This window comes from Setaria italica, chromosome VIII (genome assembly GCF_000263155.2).
Source record: "Setaria italica strain Yugu1 chromosome VIII, Setaria_italica_v2.0, whole genome shotgun sequence".
NCBI lineage: Eukaryota > Viridiplantae > Streptophyta > Magnoliopsida > Poales > Poaceae > Setaria > Setaria italica.
This window is the reverse complement of record NC_028457.1, coordinates 3,637,589-3,649,659: the sequence shown is the minus strand read 5'-3', so window position 1 is coordinate 3,649,659 and position 12,071 is coordinate 3,637,589. Positions and strand designations below refer to the sequence as shown.

Sequence of the window (12,071 nt, the reverse complement as noted above, 5' to 3'; positions counted from 1 at the left end):
TCGTATGGATCGATCGTCCAGGGAAGATATTTCTGGTGTTGGATCAAGTGGCCGACAACTTGCAGCTCTCTTGTGATTTGCATCATGTTCATCTTTAGCTAAAGGAAAAAGAAATGCACTTATGACCATACAGTACACACGGTGGCATGAGAAGCACACAACATGTTGTAATTCCCCAAATTTAGAATAATCGAAAGGTTATTGATGGTTTCATTGTTTGTGATTTTAGCTAAGGGCCATGAAATGTGTTATGCCATTGTGTTATATATGTACTTCCTCCATCTCAAATTGTAGGTCGTTTATGTTTTTTAGTTCGGAGCTTTTGTTATATATTTAGATATACGTTATGCATGTCTAAGATACGTAACAAAATATATGTATCTAGAAAAACTAAAATACTTACAATTTAAAATGAAGAGAATACGTCATGCAATTTGGTTACAATCGATCATATATCCACGGATTAGGTTGTTAGATAGAAGCTTATGTACCACCTGCATGCATCTAGCTTAATCATGTGAGAGAATCAGTGAACCACATACTTTTGAGTGCGCTGAGACCTAGCTTAACAATGATTTTGATGTGCACAGCCAAATGGCCAATTTCTGGTATCTCACCGAACAAAAAATAAATTAGAAAAAATCTTGCGGATGAGAAAACTCCATGAGGTTTCACATCATTCTTCACATCGCGATCAAAGTCCATTTATTTGATGTGGCACAAAAATACATATTCTTTTTCATCAGATCCGGCCCCCCTTTTTTTCTAGCTCCAATGGACGGCGATGCTTCACGTGTAGGCAATGGTTTATTTTGTCAAAAGATAAGCTGTATCCATTGAACAAACTGCTGACCTTTTAGTTAAGGCATCCGTGTGCTTGGTGACCCGGGGTTTTCGTCCCTAAGTTTTACGGTTGCCGACGTTTGTCCTCGAAACTAACTTTGTGTTACATATTTTTCACTGCAATCATTTTACAAAAGTCAAAAGACTAGCATTTTCATGGGATTGGAAAGTCAAATAATCTTTGTTGCGGACTAAGTATCATTTGAGACCAGTTCGCAACATTTTTAAATTTGAAATCGAATCTGTTTTGTTGCATTATCTTCTTGGCTCGCCGACTTTTGCTGCATTATCTTCTTGGCTCGCCGACACGCATGGTGTGGCTCACATGTCACTATCGGAGAATGGATCTTTCGTCCACTGTATTAGTACCGGTTGGAATTAGATCCGGTACCACAACTAGTCCCCCAGTGCCCCCAACCAGTACTAAAGGGTGCACATTAGTACCGGTTGGTACCCCCACCCGGTACTAATGTGCCACCAGGCATTTAGTACATACTTCTATCGTACAATTTCAAGTGAGTGTGTTTCCCATCTCCTTTTTTTCGAATTAGCAGTTAAACATAAGACTATAACTTTGGCTATGCATATATGTACAGCTTCCACTGGTACTCCTTGTTGTCGTGGTTGATCAAAGCGCAGTCTATATCATGGACTCTTTGAGGAAACCAAGAGATCAATACAAAAATCTCATAGATATTTTAAACAAAGCATGGGCTTGATTCCGTCGACATCACGCGGGTGAATTCAAGGAGGAACTTGATTTGAAGCCTGAATTCCCGGTATGTGTTGAATTTCCACATCTCGTGACACTTCCTTGAACACAATAAATATTTCATAACTTCTTTTGCCATATATATAGTGTTTGACACAGGAGCCGGGGAATAATTTATGTGGATACTACGTATGTGAGTTCATCCATGACTTTGTAGGTCTGAAGCGCGTGACCGACCACGAATTCAGAGTATGTATACAAAATTCTTAACAATAAATTAGTTCTAATTGTGCAGACTCATTGATCTACTATATAATAACCTTTGCTAATGACACAAATGATGCACATGAAGGAAGCAGTCCTCGACACGGAAAAAATCAAGGCAATTCAAGAACAACTCTCTGGATTTTTTCTGAACGAGGTAGTAAATCCAGCGGGAGAGTTCCATAATGATGGATCAAATCTGCATCACCATTAGGACTCGGGTTCAAAATAGTTGATCCGAAATGTTGAACTTGGGAAGTTGATGCAATATAATATTATTTATAGATGTGTATGCACAATATGTCTATATATATAATAGTATCTAAAATATAATAGTATCCGAAATGTACTATTATAGATAAATATAATTTTATATATATTAGCGTATTAGAACTAGTATACGTAAAGAAAATAAATACGAAATACTAATATAAACAAAGAAACAGAAAAGAAAATGAGAAAAAAATAGAAAAAAATTAGTACCGGTTGGGAGACCAATCGGTACTAATTTGGCCGCGGCCACGCGCGACGTGGCAGCTAAATTAGTATCAGTTCCCCAACCGGTACGAAAGGATCCCTTTCAACCAGTACAAAAGATCTACTTTTAGTACCGAACTAGCAATACCGGTTGCGCAACCAGTACTAAAGTGTAACAAACGGTACTGATGAGGGTTTTCACCGGCAGTGTATCCACACCGTATACACGTACTACTTGCCACGCGTCGTGTACGCTGACTCGCATACGTAAGTTTGTGCCGACAAAAACGAACGATTTTTTTTTCTCTGAAAAGTGGCGACTACCCAAGCTGCGTGCTTGGTAATGGCGATGGCGGCATGCTTGCTACTCGATCAGTCCGGCAACAAGGTCGTTGGGACGCACCGTCCAAATGATGTGGCGCCCCCTCCACCAATTGCCTACTGGGCTCCACTGCTGTGACCTGGATATGAACTTAAGAAGCTTCTAAATAATTTTATTCACTGATGGGAACATCAGAAAACAATTTCTGTGTTCTAGTTTTTTTTTCTCCATGATCCTCTGGCCTAATAAAAACCGTCCAAGTTTATTAAAAAACTATAATTTTGTATTATTGACCGATACAACTTATATTTAATTACATATGTGGTAGGTATATTCGAAGTATATGCATGTCTTCCCAATATACCCATCTGCTTTCGTGACTTGCATTAATACCACCTTTATCCTACTCATCATCACATGTTTAGTCATGTTAATCCCACCAGCCATTCTTCCTCGCAAAAAAAGAAAGAAAAAAAAATCCCACCGGCCATTCTAGCCGTGGCATCGCCTATAAAACCCGGAGGCCAAGCATCCTATTGTCACTCACAGGCAAGAGCTAGCCAAGTGTACGAGTACTACTCCCAGTGAAGCAGCCACATTAGCTGACCAGCTGACAGCAGCAGCCATGTCGGAGGAGAAGCACCACCACTTCTTCAACCACCACAAGAAGGACGAGGACCAGCAGCCCGCCGGCGGAGAGTACGGCGGCGGGTACTCGGAGACCGTGGCCGTCGAGGCGGTGACCGCCGGCGAGAACGAGTACGAGAGGTACAAGAAGGAGGAGAAGGAGCACAAGCACAAGCAGCACCTCGGCGAGGCCGGCGCACTCGCCGCCGGCGCATTCGCCCTCGTACGTCCTGTCCTCGTCCTCGCCGTGGCCGGCCGCCGTGGCACGAATGGACTTGCTTGGCTGATCTGATGCTAGCTATTTCTCTGCTGGATTAATTAAATTAAACTAAATTCTCTGTGCATGCAGTACGAGAAGCACGAGGCGAAGAAGGACCCGGAGCACGCGCACAGGCACAAGATCACGGAGGAGATCGCCGCCACGGCGGCCGTCGGCGCCGGCGGATACGCCTTCCACGAGCACCACGAGAAGAAGAAGGACCACAAGGAAGCCGAGGAGGCCAGCGGCGAGAAGAAGCACCACCACCTCTTCGGCTGATGGCCGGCCGCCGGCGATGAGCACCACCTGTCCATTACTTGCTTGTGTGCACGCGTACGTGTTAATTTGACGAGTTACTGCAGTATGTACAAATAAGTCCTTTCCGGACCTTCGCTTGCTTGTGTGAGACTGAGAGGTGGGGCCGTGTGCGGCGAGGTGCTCATCATGTGTACTTGCTTGATTTTTCTCTGCATGTATAATTGCGTTGAATAACCAGGAGCGACGTGTGTGGCTCCCAAGTCAAGCTCTTGTCTATCTGTGGTTGAATGTTTGTGCCCTGAGAATCAACACGTGGAAGGTTTTTTTTAATCTCATTTACGTTTTATTATCATCTATTTTCTCTTTTCTGAAAGAAAAAGAATTATAGTGTATCCCAAATTTAATGAATATAAACCGGGAAAATAAAGAAATTACATTGGAAAAAAAACTTTCAACCTCTTCCTGCTTTATTCTTATCTCCAGTAATAGTTGCTGTCTTCACGTGGCTTGAAGTATATGGTCACACGATAACCCTTTCACCAAAAACATCAAAAAACACTGGTATTTGCTCTGTTTTAATATAAACAATATAATATAGGCCACCAAATATCCATCGACACCACCTTCCCTCGTTAATCAGTACGAAATAGGACTCTTTCGATGCCAAGTCTATCTATCCGGCCGTCCCCCACCCTACGGCCGGTGGCACCCCAGCCGCCTTGCCATCCGCCCATCGCCTGCCACCACTGCAAGGTCAACGGCCTTCTAAGACCTCCCTCTATAGTCTGCACCAACAAATCCCCCTCCGTCAAAACTCCCAACCTAACCACTAAAATTCGTTGGAGGTTTTGAAGTTCGCCGTAGTTATTCACTTCGCCGAAGATGGAGATCTAGCACGAACCTTTGCACACAACCGCGAGACAATATTGACAGATTGTGCTTCCTAAATCCATTGGCAAAAATCTAGCAATTGTAATTTTTTTTGTTTCTTTTCCAAGTATAAGTGGAATGCTCTCAAACATACACCACAAAACGCGCACATACTTAGACAAATGTACACAAGTTTTTTTGTTGCTAATTAGAGGAATATATATAAGGACACATATATAGGAGGAGCTAAATCAGAGCTGAAATATAGGAATACAAAATACAGCGGAAGCTGGCCCTAGGAACGGATCTAGCATGGGGGCAAGGGGCTCATGCCCCATACGACCTGAAAACTCGATTGGACCAAAAGGGTGGAGAAGCAAAAAAGAGGAGGAAGAGGTGAACTTAGAGGGGGGAGGAGAAGAGAGCCCCTGCTTGTTGAAGTTTATTTTATCTTTGTTCTAGACAGGGCTGGGAGCAGTTTTGATGATATTCACGCGCTGCCCGCGCGTCCGTTAATCAGGACGAAGCCAACCCACCAACGGCCATTAGAGAGAACATTTGAGCTTCCCCTAAAGAAATCAAAAGGAAAAAAAGGCAGATTATTAAGACCCGAAGATGTCAAGAAAAATACAACACAGAGAAATCAAAAAAATGCATAACAATTCATTAATAACCATATATCATATACTTCGTCAGTAGTACATTATTAGGGTCATTCTTGGTAATTCCGGATCATAGGACCTTTTTCAAGTGTACAAGCCTGTTTGGTAGAGCTCCAGCTCTGAAAAAATAGCTCCAAATCCATAGATCCAGCTAGCTCCGCCATAGAGCTGCTCCACCGTGGATCTAATATCTCAAAAAGCGTTTGGTACAGCTCCATTCTTGTCTTTATCTCACTGGCAATTTGGGCCCATTCATCAGAATAAAAAAATATCTCCTTCCTGGCGCTGTAGCACGCATGGTTGAGGTGTTGGCGGGCACGGCCTCGCGCGCGCTGGCGGGCGCGACCACGCCGGCGGCCAGGCGACCTCGCGCGCGCGGGCGGGCGCGGCCGCGCCGGCGGCCAGGCGGCCGGGTGCGGGGCGGGGCTTCGGCGGGCGGGGCGGTGCTCCGACGGGCGAAGCGGGGCGGCGAGCGGGCGCGGCCTCATCGGCGGCCGGGTATGGGGCGGGGCTCCGGCGGGCGGGACGGCGCTCCGGCAGGCGGCGTGCTGGCAGGCGCGGCCCCGCCGGTGGCCAGGCGGGCGGGTGTGGGGGGCTTCGGCGGGCGGGCGGTGCTCCGACGGGCGGAGCGGGGCGGCGGGCGGGCGCGGCCTCACCGGCGGCCAGGACGGCGCTCGAGCGGGCGGGGCGCGCGGGCCGCCGGCGAAGCGAGACGGCGCTCCGGCGGGCGGGGTGGTGCTCCGGCGGGTACGGGGCGGCGGTCCGGCGGGCGGGGCGCGGCGGGGCTGCGGCGAGCGGGGCGCGACCATGGCAGCGCGAGAGGAAGCTGTGAAAAAATAGAACGAACCGGTCATTTTCCACTAATGAGTGGCAGTGGTGGGTAATTTCCTCCAACTCCACCAAATTTGATTTCGTGGAGCACCCCCTGAGGTGCTCCACCAAATCCATGGATCTGGGGGTAGATCCACCATTTTCGTGGAGCAGATCCGTGGTGGAGTTGCTGGATCTAAAACCGTTTGGCTGAAAAATTCTAGAGTAGAGCTATTTTTGAGGATCTGGAGCTGCGTGGAGCTCTACCAAACAGGCCCGTAGTGTTTGTGGTCACTGAATCCCTTGTCGATTGAAAAAAGGACTGTGGGAATTTGGGGCACTTGGCCTTGCATTCTTCCATAGTCTTGTGACAGTTCTGTTTGTGATCGCCATCCCCACAGCAGTAGCAATCTTGCATGCCATTGCCAAAATAATCGCATGTCCCACCGTAACAAAGTACCACGTAGATCTTGGTCTCATCAAACGATGTGGAGTTGGCATCAGCAGCGAGAGTATTTCCTGCCTCCAGTAGATGAGGACGACCTGCTGATACTGTTAACCGATACGCAAAACATCTCTTACACACTTAAGGACAAGAAGGCATGGTGACAAATGGCCGACTGCAATTCGTCATCATGACCAAATATATATGATAGAAATTTGGTATTACAATCGGTAATAGTTTGGGATTGATTTCTCTTCTTCGAAGATGAAGCTGGAACTGTTTCCATTATCTTAAAAAATGTAAGTTTATGACAGGACATGACGGTAAGAAATTGTCGCAATGTGTATGTCATTAACAGATATATAATACTCAAATGGACTACATGTGAAAATTTATAATGACAAGAAAATATAATGGTGAATGTAATTGGTGATGTACACTTACACTGGGCAGCAACAATGTTATGGATCCAAAGAGTGTTAGATTAAATGGGCCGTGGCCTATTAGTTCAATTAAATCCCCTGGCCCATTCACATTATGGTAGTTACATTTGTAATAAAACCACCTTGGGAGTTGAGAGAATCCCTAACCAACTTATAAGGTGGAGCCATGCTACACCTATTGAAAAGTTGAGGAAGGAATAGCAGGATGCCACATGCGCGCTCACTCGCTGCGTTGCGTGGGCTGTAACCGACGACGCTTGAATGGCTGACCGTTACTAGTAACTGATCAAGGACTGACCCTTTGATGGTCCGAATTAACTGCATTAATCTGCACACACCACCAGAGCTCCTCCACTGTTGCACTGCATTTTTGTTGTCCCTGTTCCTGAAGATGCAACTGCACAGCAAACATCTGCACGGCATCGACTTTGATCGACTACATCGAATAGCCTCGAAATGTCGAGTAACAGCGCATCTGGTGTCGCCGGCACTGGCCCCGCTGCAGGGTACTCCCTTCTAATTTCCCTGTTTCATTACATGTTGTTTGTAATGTCCTTTGCATGCTTCATGTTCGTTAGTATAAGCATAATGGATCATGCTCCTGTTTTAGCCATCATATATGTCATATTTTATTTCATATTTTGAATTAAAATGAACCGTAAAATTCCTCAAGTTCCAACGAAGAGCACAACAAACAAGAACACGGTCATCGTGTCTCTCATGCTGGATGCAGGGCTGAAGAATGCCAGGAGCCCGAGATCAATGGCGAAGGAGTTCGTTATCTACCTCCCCATGTATATATACACACGCTCCGTGCGTTGATTAATTAATTTATATGTAAACAGCCTAGTTGATTCGGAGTTCATCAATATGGAAAAACGCAAGGCTTAATTGATCCCTTGATGGATATAGAGTTCGTAAATCTGGAAACATATAGGGGGTTTGATTGATCCGGAGTTGATTCATTTGGAAATGTGCCTGGGGCCTTGCGGCCTGCCTGATAAATGATTTGGGGTGTTCCTGTAATCCAGGCAGGAGTGGGCGGCAAACTGGGCTGAAAGTGCAAAAGAAATTGGGCTTCCAGCAGCATTGTCATTGTGCACTCGTGGGCCGCCCGTGCAGTGTTAATCAGGCAGAAGCCGGCCCAGTCAATAACCTAGGCCTGCCGGCGGCGGCGTTTGATTCTGACTGACAGCATGATCGTCAGAGGTTCAGTCAACAAGAGCATGTGTGTTGGAAGAATCGATCCCAGACGCTGGACTCCTCTCGAGATCTCCTCCGTCCAACTTGGAGTCCGATGCTAGCAGTCGATTGCGGTCTTGGCGTGGCGCCGCCACCCGCCGGCCACCGTCCCCGTCGCCACGCACGCGACGCGCGCCGCCGCCGTGGTAACCATCGCCACTGCGCACTGACCGGCCACGCAGCCGAGCTCTTAAATAGATGCAGCGGCGGCGTACACGCTGCACCGTACTACCAACATGGCTGCTTCTTCTACCTCGTGCTCTCTCCTGCTGGCTGCGGCGGCGATCTGCGCGCTGTCGTCGTTGCCCTGCTGCGCCGCCGCCGTCTCCGGCGGCCGCTCGGCTCACCTGACCGCCGGCTTCACCCGCGTGAAGCTGAGGGAGTCGCAGTTCGTGGTGCAGAAGCCCTACGACGTGCCCCTCCACGAGCGCTACGAGCAGTCCGGCGGCGTCCGCCGCATGTGGGTCTTCGCCACCGACAAGCCCATCAGCGCCACCCACCCCGGCGGCGCCCGCACCGAGATAAAAGTCAACGTAATAACGCCTCATCAACGACAAAAAAAAAATTCTTTCTTATTCTAAATAATTAGTCCCAGTTTCTCGTAAATCTTTTCAGTAGCTATGCATTTGCATATGTCGATTGTTGATTGAGAATTGGAGATCGAACAGGAGGTCTACAGCTCGGGGGTGTGGCAGTTCGAGGGCGACATGTTCGTCCCCTCCGGCACGTCGGGGGCGTCGGTGATGCAGATCTTCGGGGCGGCGACGCACGCCACCACGCTGATGCTGCACGTCTACGGCGGCCGCCTGACCTACTACCACGAGCTAACCAAGGTGCTCGCCGACCGCGTCTACGACCGGTGGGTCCGGCTCAACGTCGTCCACGACGTGGCCGCCGGGAACGTCACCGTCTTCGTCGACGGCGAGAGGAGGCTGAGCGCCGCCGGCCACGGCGGGAAGGAGCACTACTTCAAGTTCGGGGTGTACAAGCAGTCGCACCACCAGCCGTCGCGCCGCATGGAGTCGCGCTGGAAGAACGTCGCCGTCTACACCAAGCCGTGATCGATCGATCGAAGAACTTGCGTCGTCTGGACTGGCTCGAGATCTTCACGTTGGATCCGATGTGTGATGACGGATCTGAGTACGGTAGTGATCAGTAAGCGAAGTGATGCTCAGAGAAGGCGTCAATGAACAGTTTGTGCCTAATTTGAGTATAGAATGTGCAAGGGTTTGTCGTGGTCGTCCGCTCGTGCTAAGACTCCGTTCCCTTGCTAAACAGGCCTTCCCCTCTTCCCTCCTTTTATCTCCGACGACACGATGCACTCAATGGTATATGCAAATTTGCCATTTTCTTAGAGCGGAACAGAATAGAAAGATATGTGGCTCCTAAGTAAACAAAATATCTAAACAAAACGTGATTAATCTCCTAAATAAACAAGATTTCACGTTGAAATAACCACCCAGGTAAACGAACAACTTTCTCAATTTAATACTCCACACTTCTGCAGACTAATTAGGTTGAATTTGGAGGTTATATTCACTAATCATGCACGGTCCGGCATAAACAGAGGAGAGAATTCCCTACTTGACACTGGAAAAACTACCCGTTCCTTTCTTACCTCTCAAAAAATTTCCGTTCCCTATTTAACACCAAGTTCAACTTTTATTCCTTATATGACACTCTGTTGGATTTTTCGTTCGAGAATCGTTAAATGCCCTGCGAAAAGACAATTTTGCCCCTATGGGCCCCACCACCCTTCTCCCTCGTCCCATCCCCTTCTCCTTCCCTCCCGATGGGAGACGCTCACCTAATCCAATTCCATGCCACCGCCGATGCCCCCCGCCCTCCCGACCGGCGGTGATGCCCCTCCCCCCACGGCCTGGTCCAGCGGCCCTCCCACACAACGTCGTGGATCTCCCAGAGGCTTGCGCCTAGCTGTCGTGCCAAAGCTGACGCCGAGCTCCTCCTCGCCACCGCTGCCGTCGCAGCGCTCGGCCCTACCTGGGCTCCCTCGTCCTCCATCTTCCATGAGGGCGTCTGCATGCCGGGCCTCGCCCGGGGCCTGGCCCTCCCAAGTCGCAGGCGTAGCGGCACCGGCTCCCGCCCCACGCTCCCAGACCCCCCGGAAGACCCTGATTGCTGCTGCTGCTGCTGCGCCGCCGCCGCCGCGACGCCTCTAGCCCCAGAAAGAACCGGCTCCTCCGCGGGGACAGGCTTGGCTGCGAGGGGCTGGCAGTTCCATGCCCCCTATGAGCCAGTTCCCCGGTGGACACGCGCGCAGCGAGGGTTAGCCGGCGGAGGAGCGCGTCGAGGCTGGGGCCACGGCCTCCTGCTGCTCGGCCACGACCTGGTCCCTGATGATGTTGGTGGCGGCGAGCCGACGGAGGAGCACATCGGCGGCGTACGGGGACGAGCCTCGAGGGAGGAATAGGTGGCAGCGGAAGGTGAGGAAGAGGAGCGAGAGCGCGAGGAGGAGGACCGGTGGGAGATGGCGGTGCTTCATCTACATGGTCGACGCGGCCGTGCGCGCGCGGGCCGTGGCAGCCAGGATAACGGCAACGACGGAAGCAGAGGTAGGCGGTGGAGAGGAGATAGAAGGGTGGTGGGGCCCACATGGGCAAAATCATCTTTTCGCAGGGCATTTAACGGTTCTCGGACGGAAAATCCAATAGAGTGTCATATAAGAAACGAAAGTTGAACTCGGTGTCAAATATGGAACGGAATTTTTTGAGGGCTAAAAAAGGAACGAGTAGTTTTTCTAGTGTCAAATAGGGAATTTTCTCTAAACCGAGCCCAATGCTGGGGACATATGCCCCCACTCATTCAGGTTCTATATTATTTTGAGTGATTCAGTAACAGATTGTATGTTATTTAGCTCGAATTTTTTGGCTTGCTTGTTATATACAGTACTAGACTTGAGTTCACCAGCTATATTTATAGACTCAACCGTGATGACATCATCTCACTCGGTGATGGGAAAGTATCTGTGCATTGTGGTTCATGCTAAGCGCAATGGCGCGAGATGGTGAGCGGTAATCTGTGATCAGCGGTAGCATCTCACTTGGCATCTCTATAAAGGCACCATTGTGGAAAACCATCTTTGTTCTGCGGTTCACGCTGCATACATTTGCGCGAGATGCTGGGGCAAAGTTACGTTGCCGTGATGATACAGGCACTAAGCCTTGGTACCCTCTGATTTTTTACTAGCTACTTCCTCCTCAAAATATAGCTACATTTAAAAAAATTTAAAGTCAAGCTTTTTTAATTTTAACCAATAATATCTCTAATAGTAATTTATTTTAAATAAAAAATATTATAATACTAACATCATTTTATATTATTAGTATGTATGATTATTTTGATAAGATTTAATTTTGAAAAAAATCTAAACGTAGCTATATTATGGGACAGAGAAAGTATGACTCTGATGAAAATTAAACCTGAGGTGCAGCGAGTGAGCAAGTCAAGTAGAGAGAATTCCAATTTACAAAACTAATATCGTGAGGTGGTCATAGAGGTATGTTGCATACGTGCGTGCGTTATTTAAGTGTTTGCATAGCACTGTGTGTAAAAAAAATATCGTGGAATCCCATTTCATTGACGTGGACAAAGCTAGGAGAGGCAACAACCTAGAATGCTAGAGAAGCCTAGAGTCCTTTGAACAGATCGACTGCTCTCCCACCTTATACTACTCGGGGGCGTTTTCTTCCACTGACTTATTTTTAGCACGTGTCACATCGAATGTTTAGATACTAATTAGGAGTATTAAATGTAGACTATTTACAAAACCTATTACATAAGACGAATCTGAACGGCGAGACTCATCTAAGGCTTAAT

At 48.2% G+C, this 12,071-nt stretch overlaps 2 protein-coding genes across 2 annotated transcripts; both read left to right on the top strand.

Annotated features, from left to right (window-relative positions):
- Window positions 1-3,143: 3,143 nt before the first annotated feature.
- LOC101786280 (abscisic stress-ripening protein 3) lies at window positions 3,144-4,092 on the top strand. Its single transcript, XM_004978717.3, has 2 exons — window positions 3,144-3,468; window positions 3,595-4,092. The coding sequence occupies exons 1-2, from the start codon at window positions 3,244-3,246 to the stop codon at window positions 3,781-3,783; spliced, it is 414 nt and encodes a 137-aa protein (XP_004978774.1). The 5' UTR covers window positions 3,144-3,243; the 3' UTR covers window positions 3,784-4,092.
- A 4,378-nt stretch (window positions 4,093-8,470) lies between these two features.
- On the top strand, window positions 8,471-9,295 carry LOC101771052 (citrate-binding protein). The gene is made up of 2 exons (XM_004980143.1): window positions 8,471-8,767; window positions 8,903-9,295. Exons 1-2 carry the CDS (start codon window positions 8,471-8,473, stop codon window positions 9,293-9,295), a joined length of 690 nt encoding a protein of 229 aa, XP_004980200.1.
- Window positions 9,296-12,071: the final 2,776 nt, after the last annotated feature.

Bases quoted from the DNA above. Each gene is read 5' to 3' on its own strand.
- LOC101786280 (XM_004978717.3), top strand. From the start codon at position 3,244: ATGTCGGAGGAGAAGCACCACCACTTCTTCAACCACCACAAGAAGGAC. The intron at 3,469-3,594 runs GTACGTCCTGTC...CTGTGCATGCAG, and splicing joins CCGCCGGCGCATTCGCCCTC to TACGAGAAGCACGAGGCGAA.
- LOC101771052 (XM_004980143.1), top strand. From the start codon at position 8,471: ATGGCTGCTTCTTCTACCTCGTGCTCTCTCCTGCTGGCTGCGGCGGCG. The intron at 8,768-8,902 runs GTAATAACGCCT...GAGATCGAACAG, and splicing joins GCACCGAGATAAAAGTCAAC to GAGGTCTACAGCTCGGGGGT.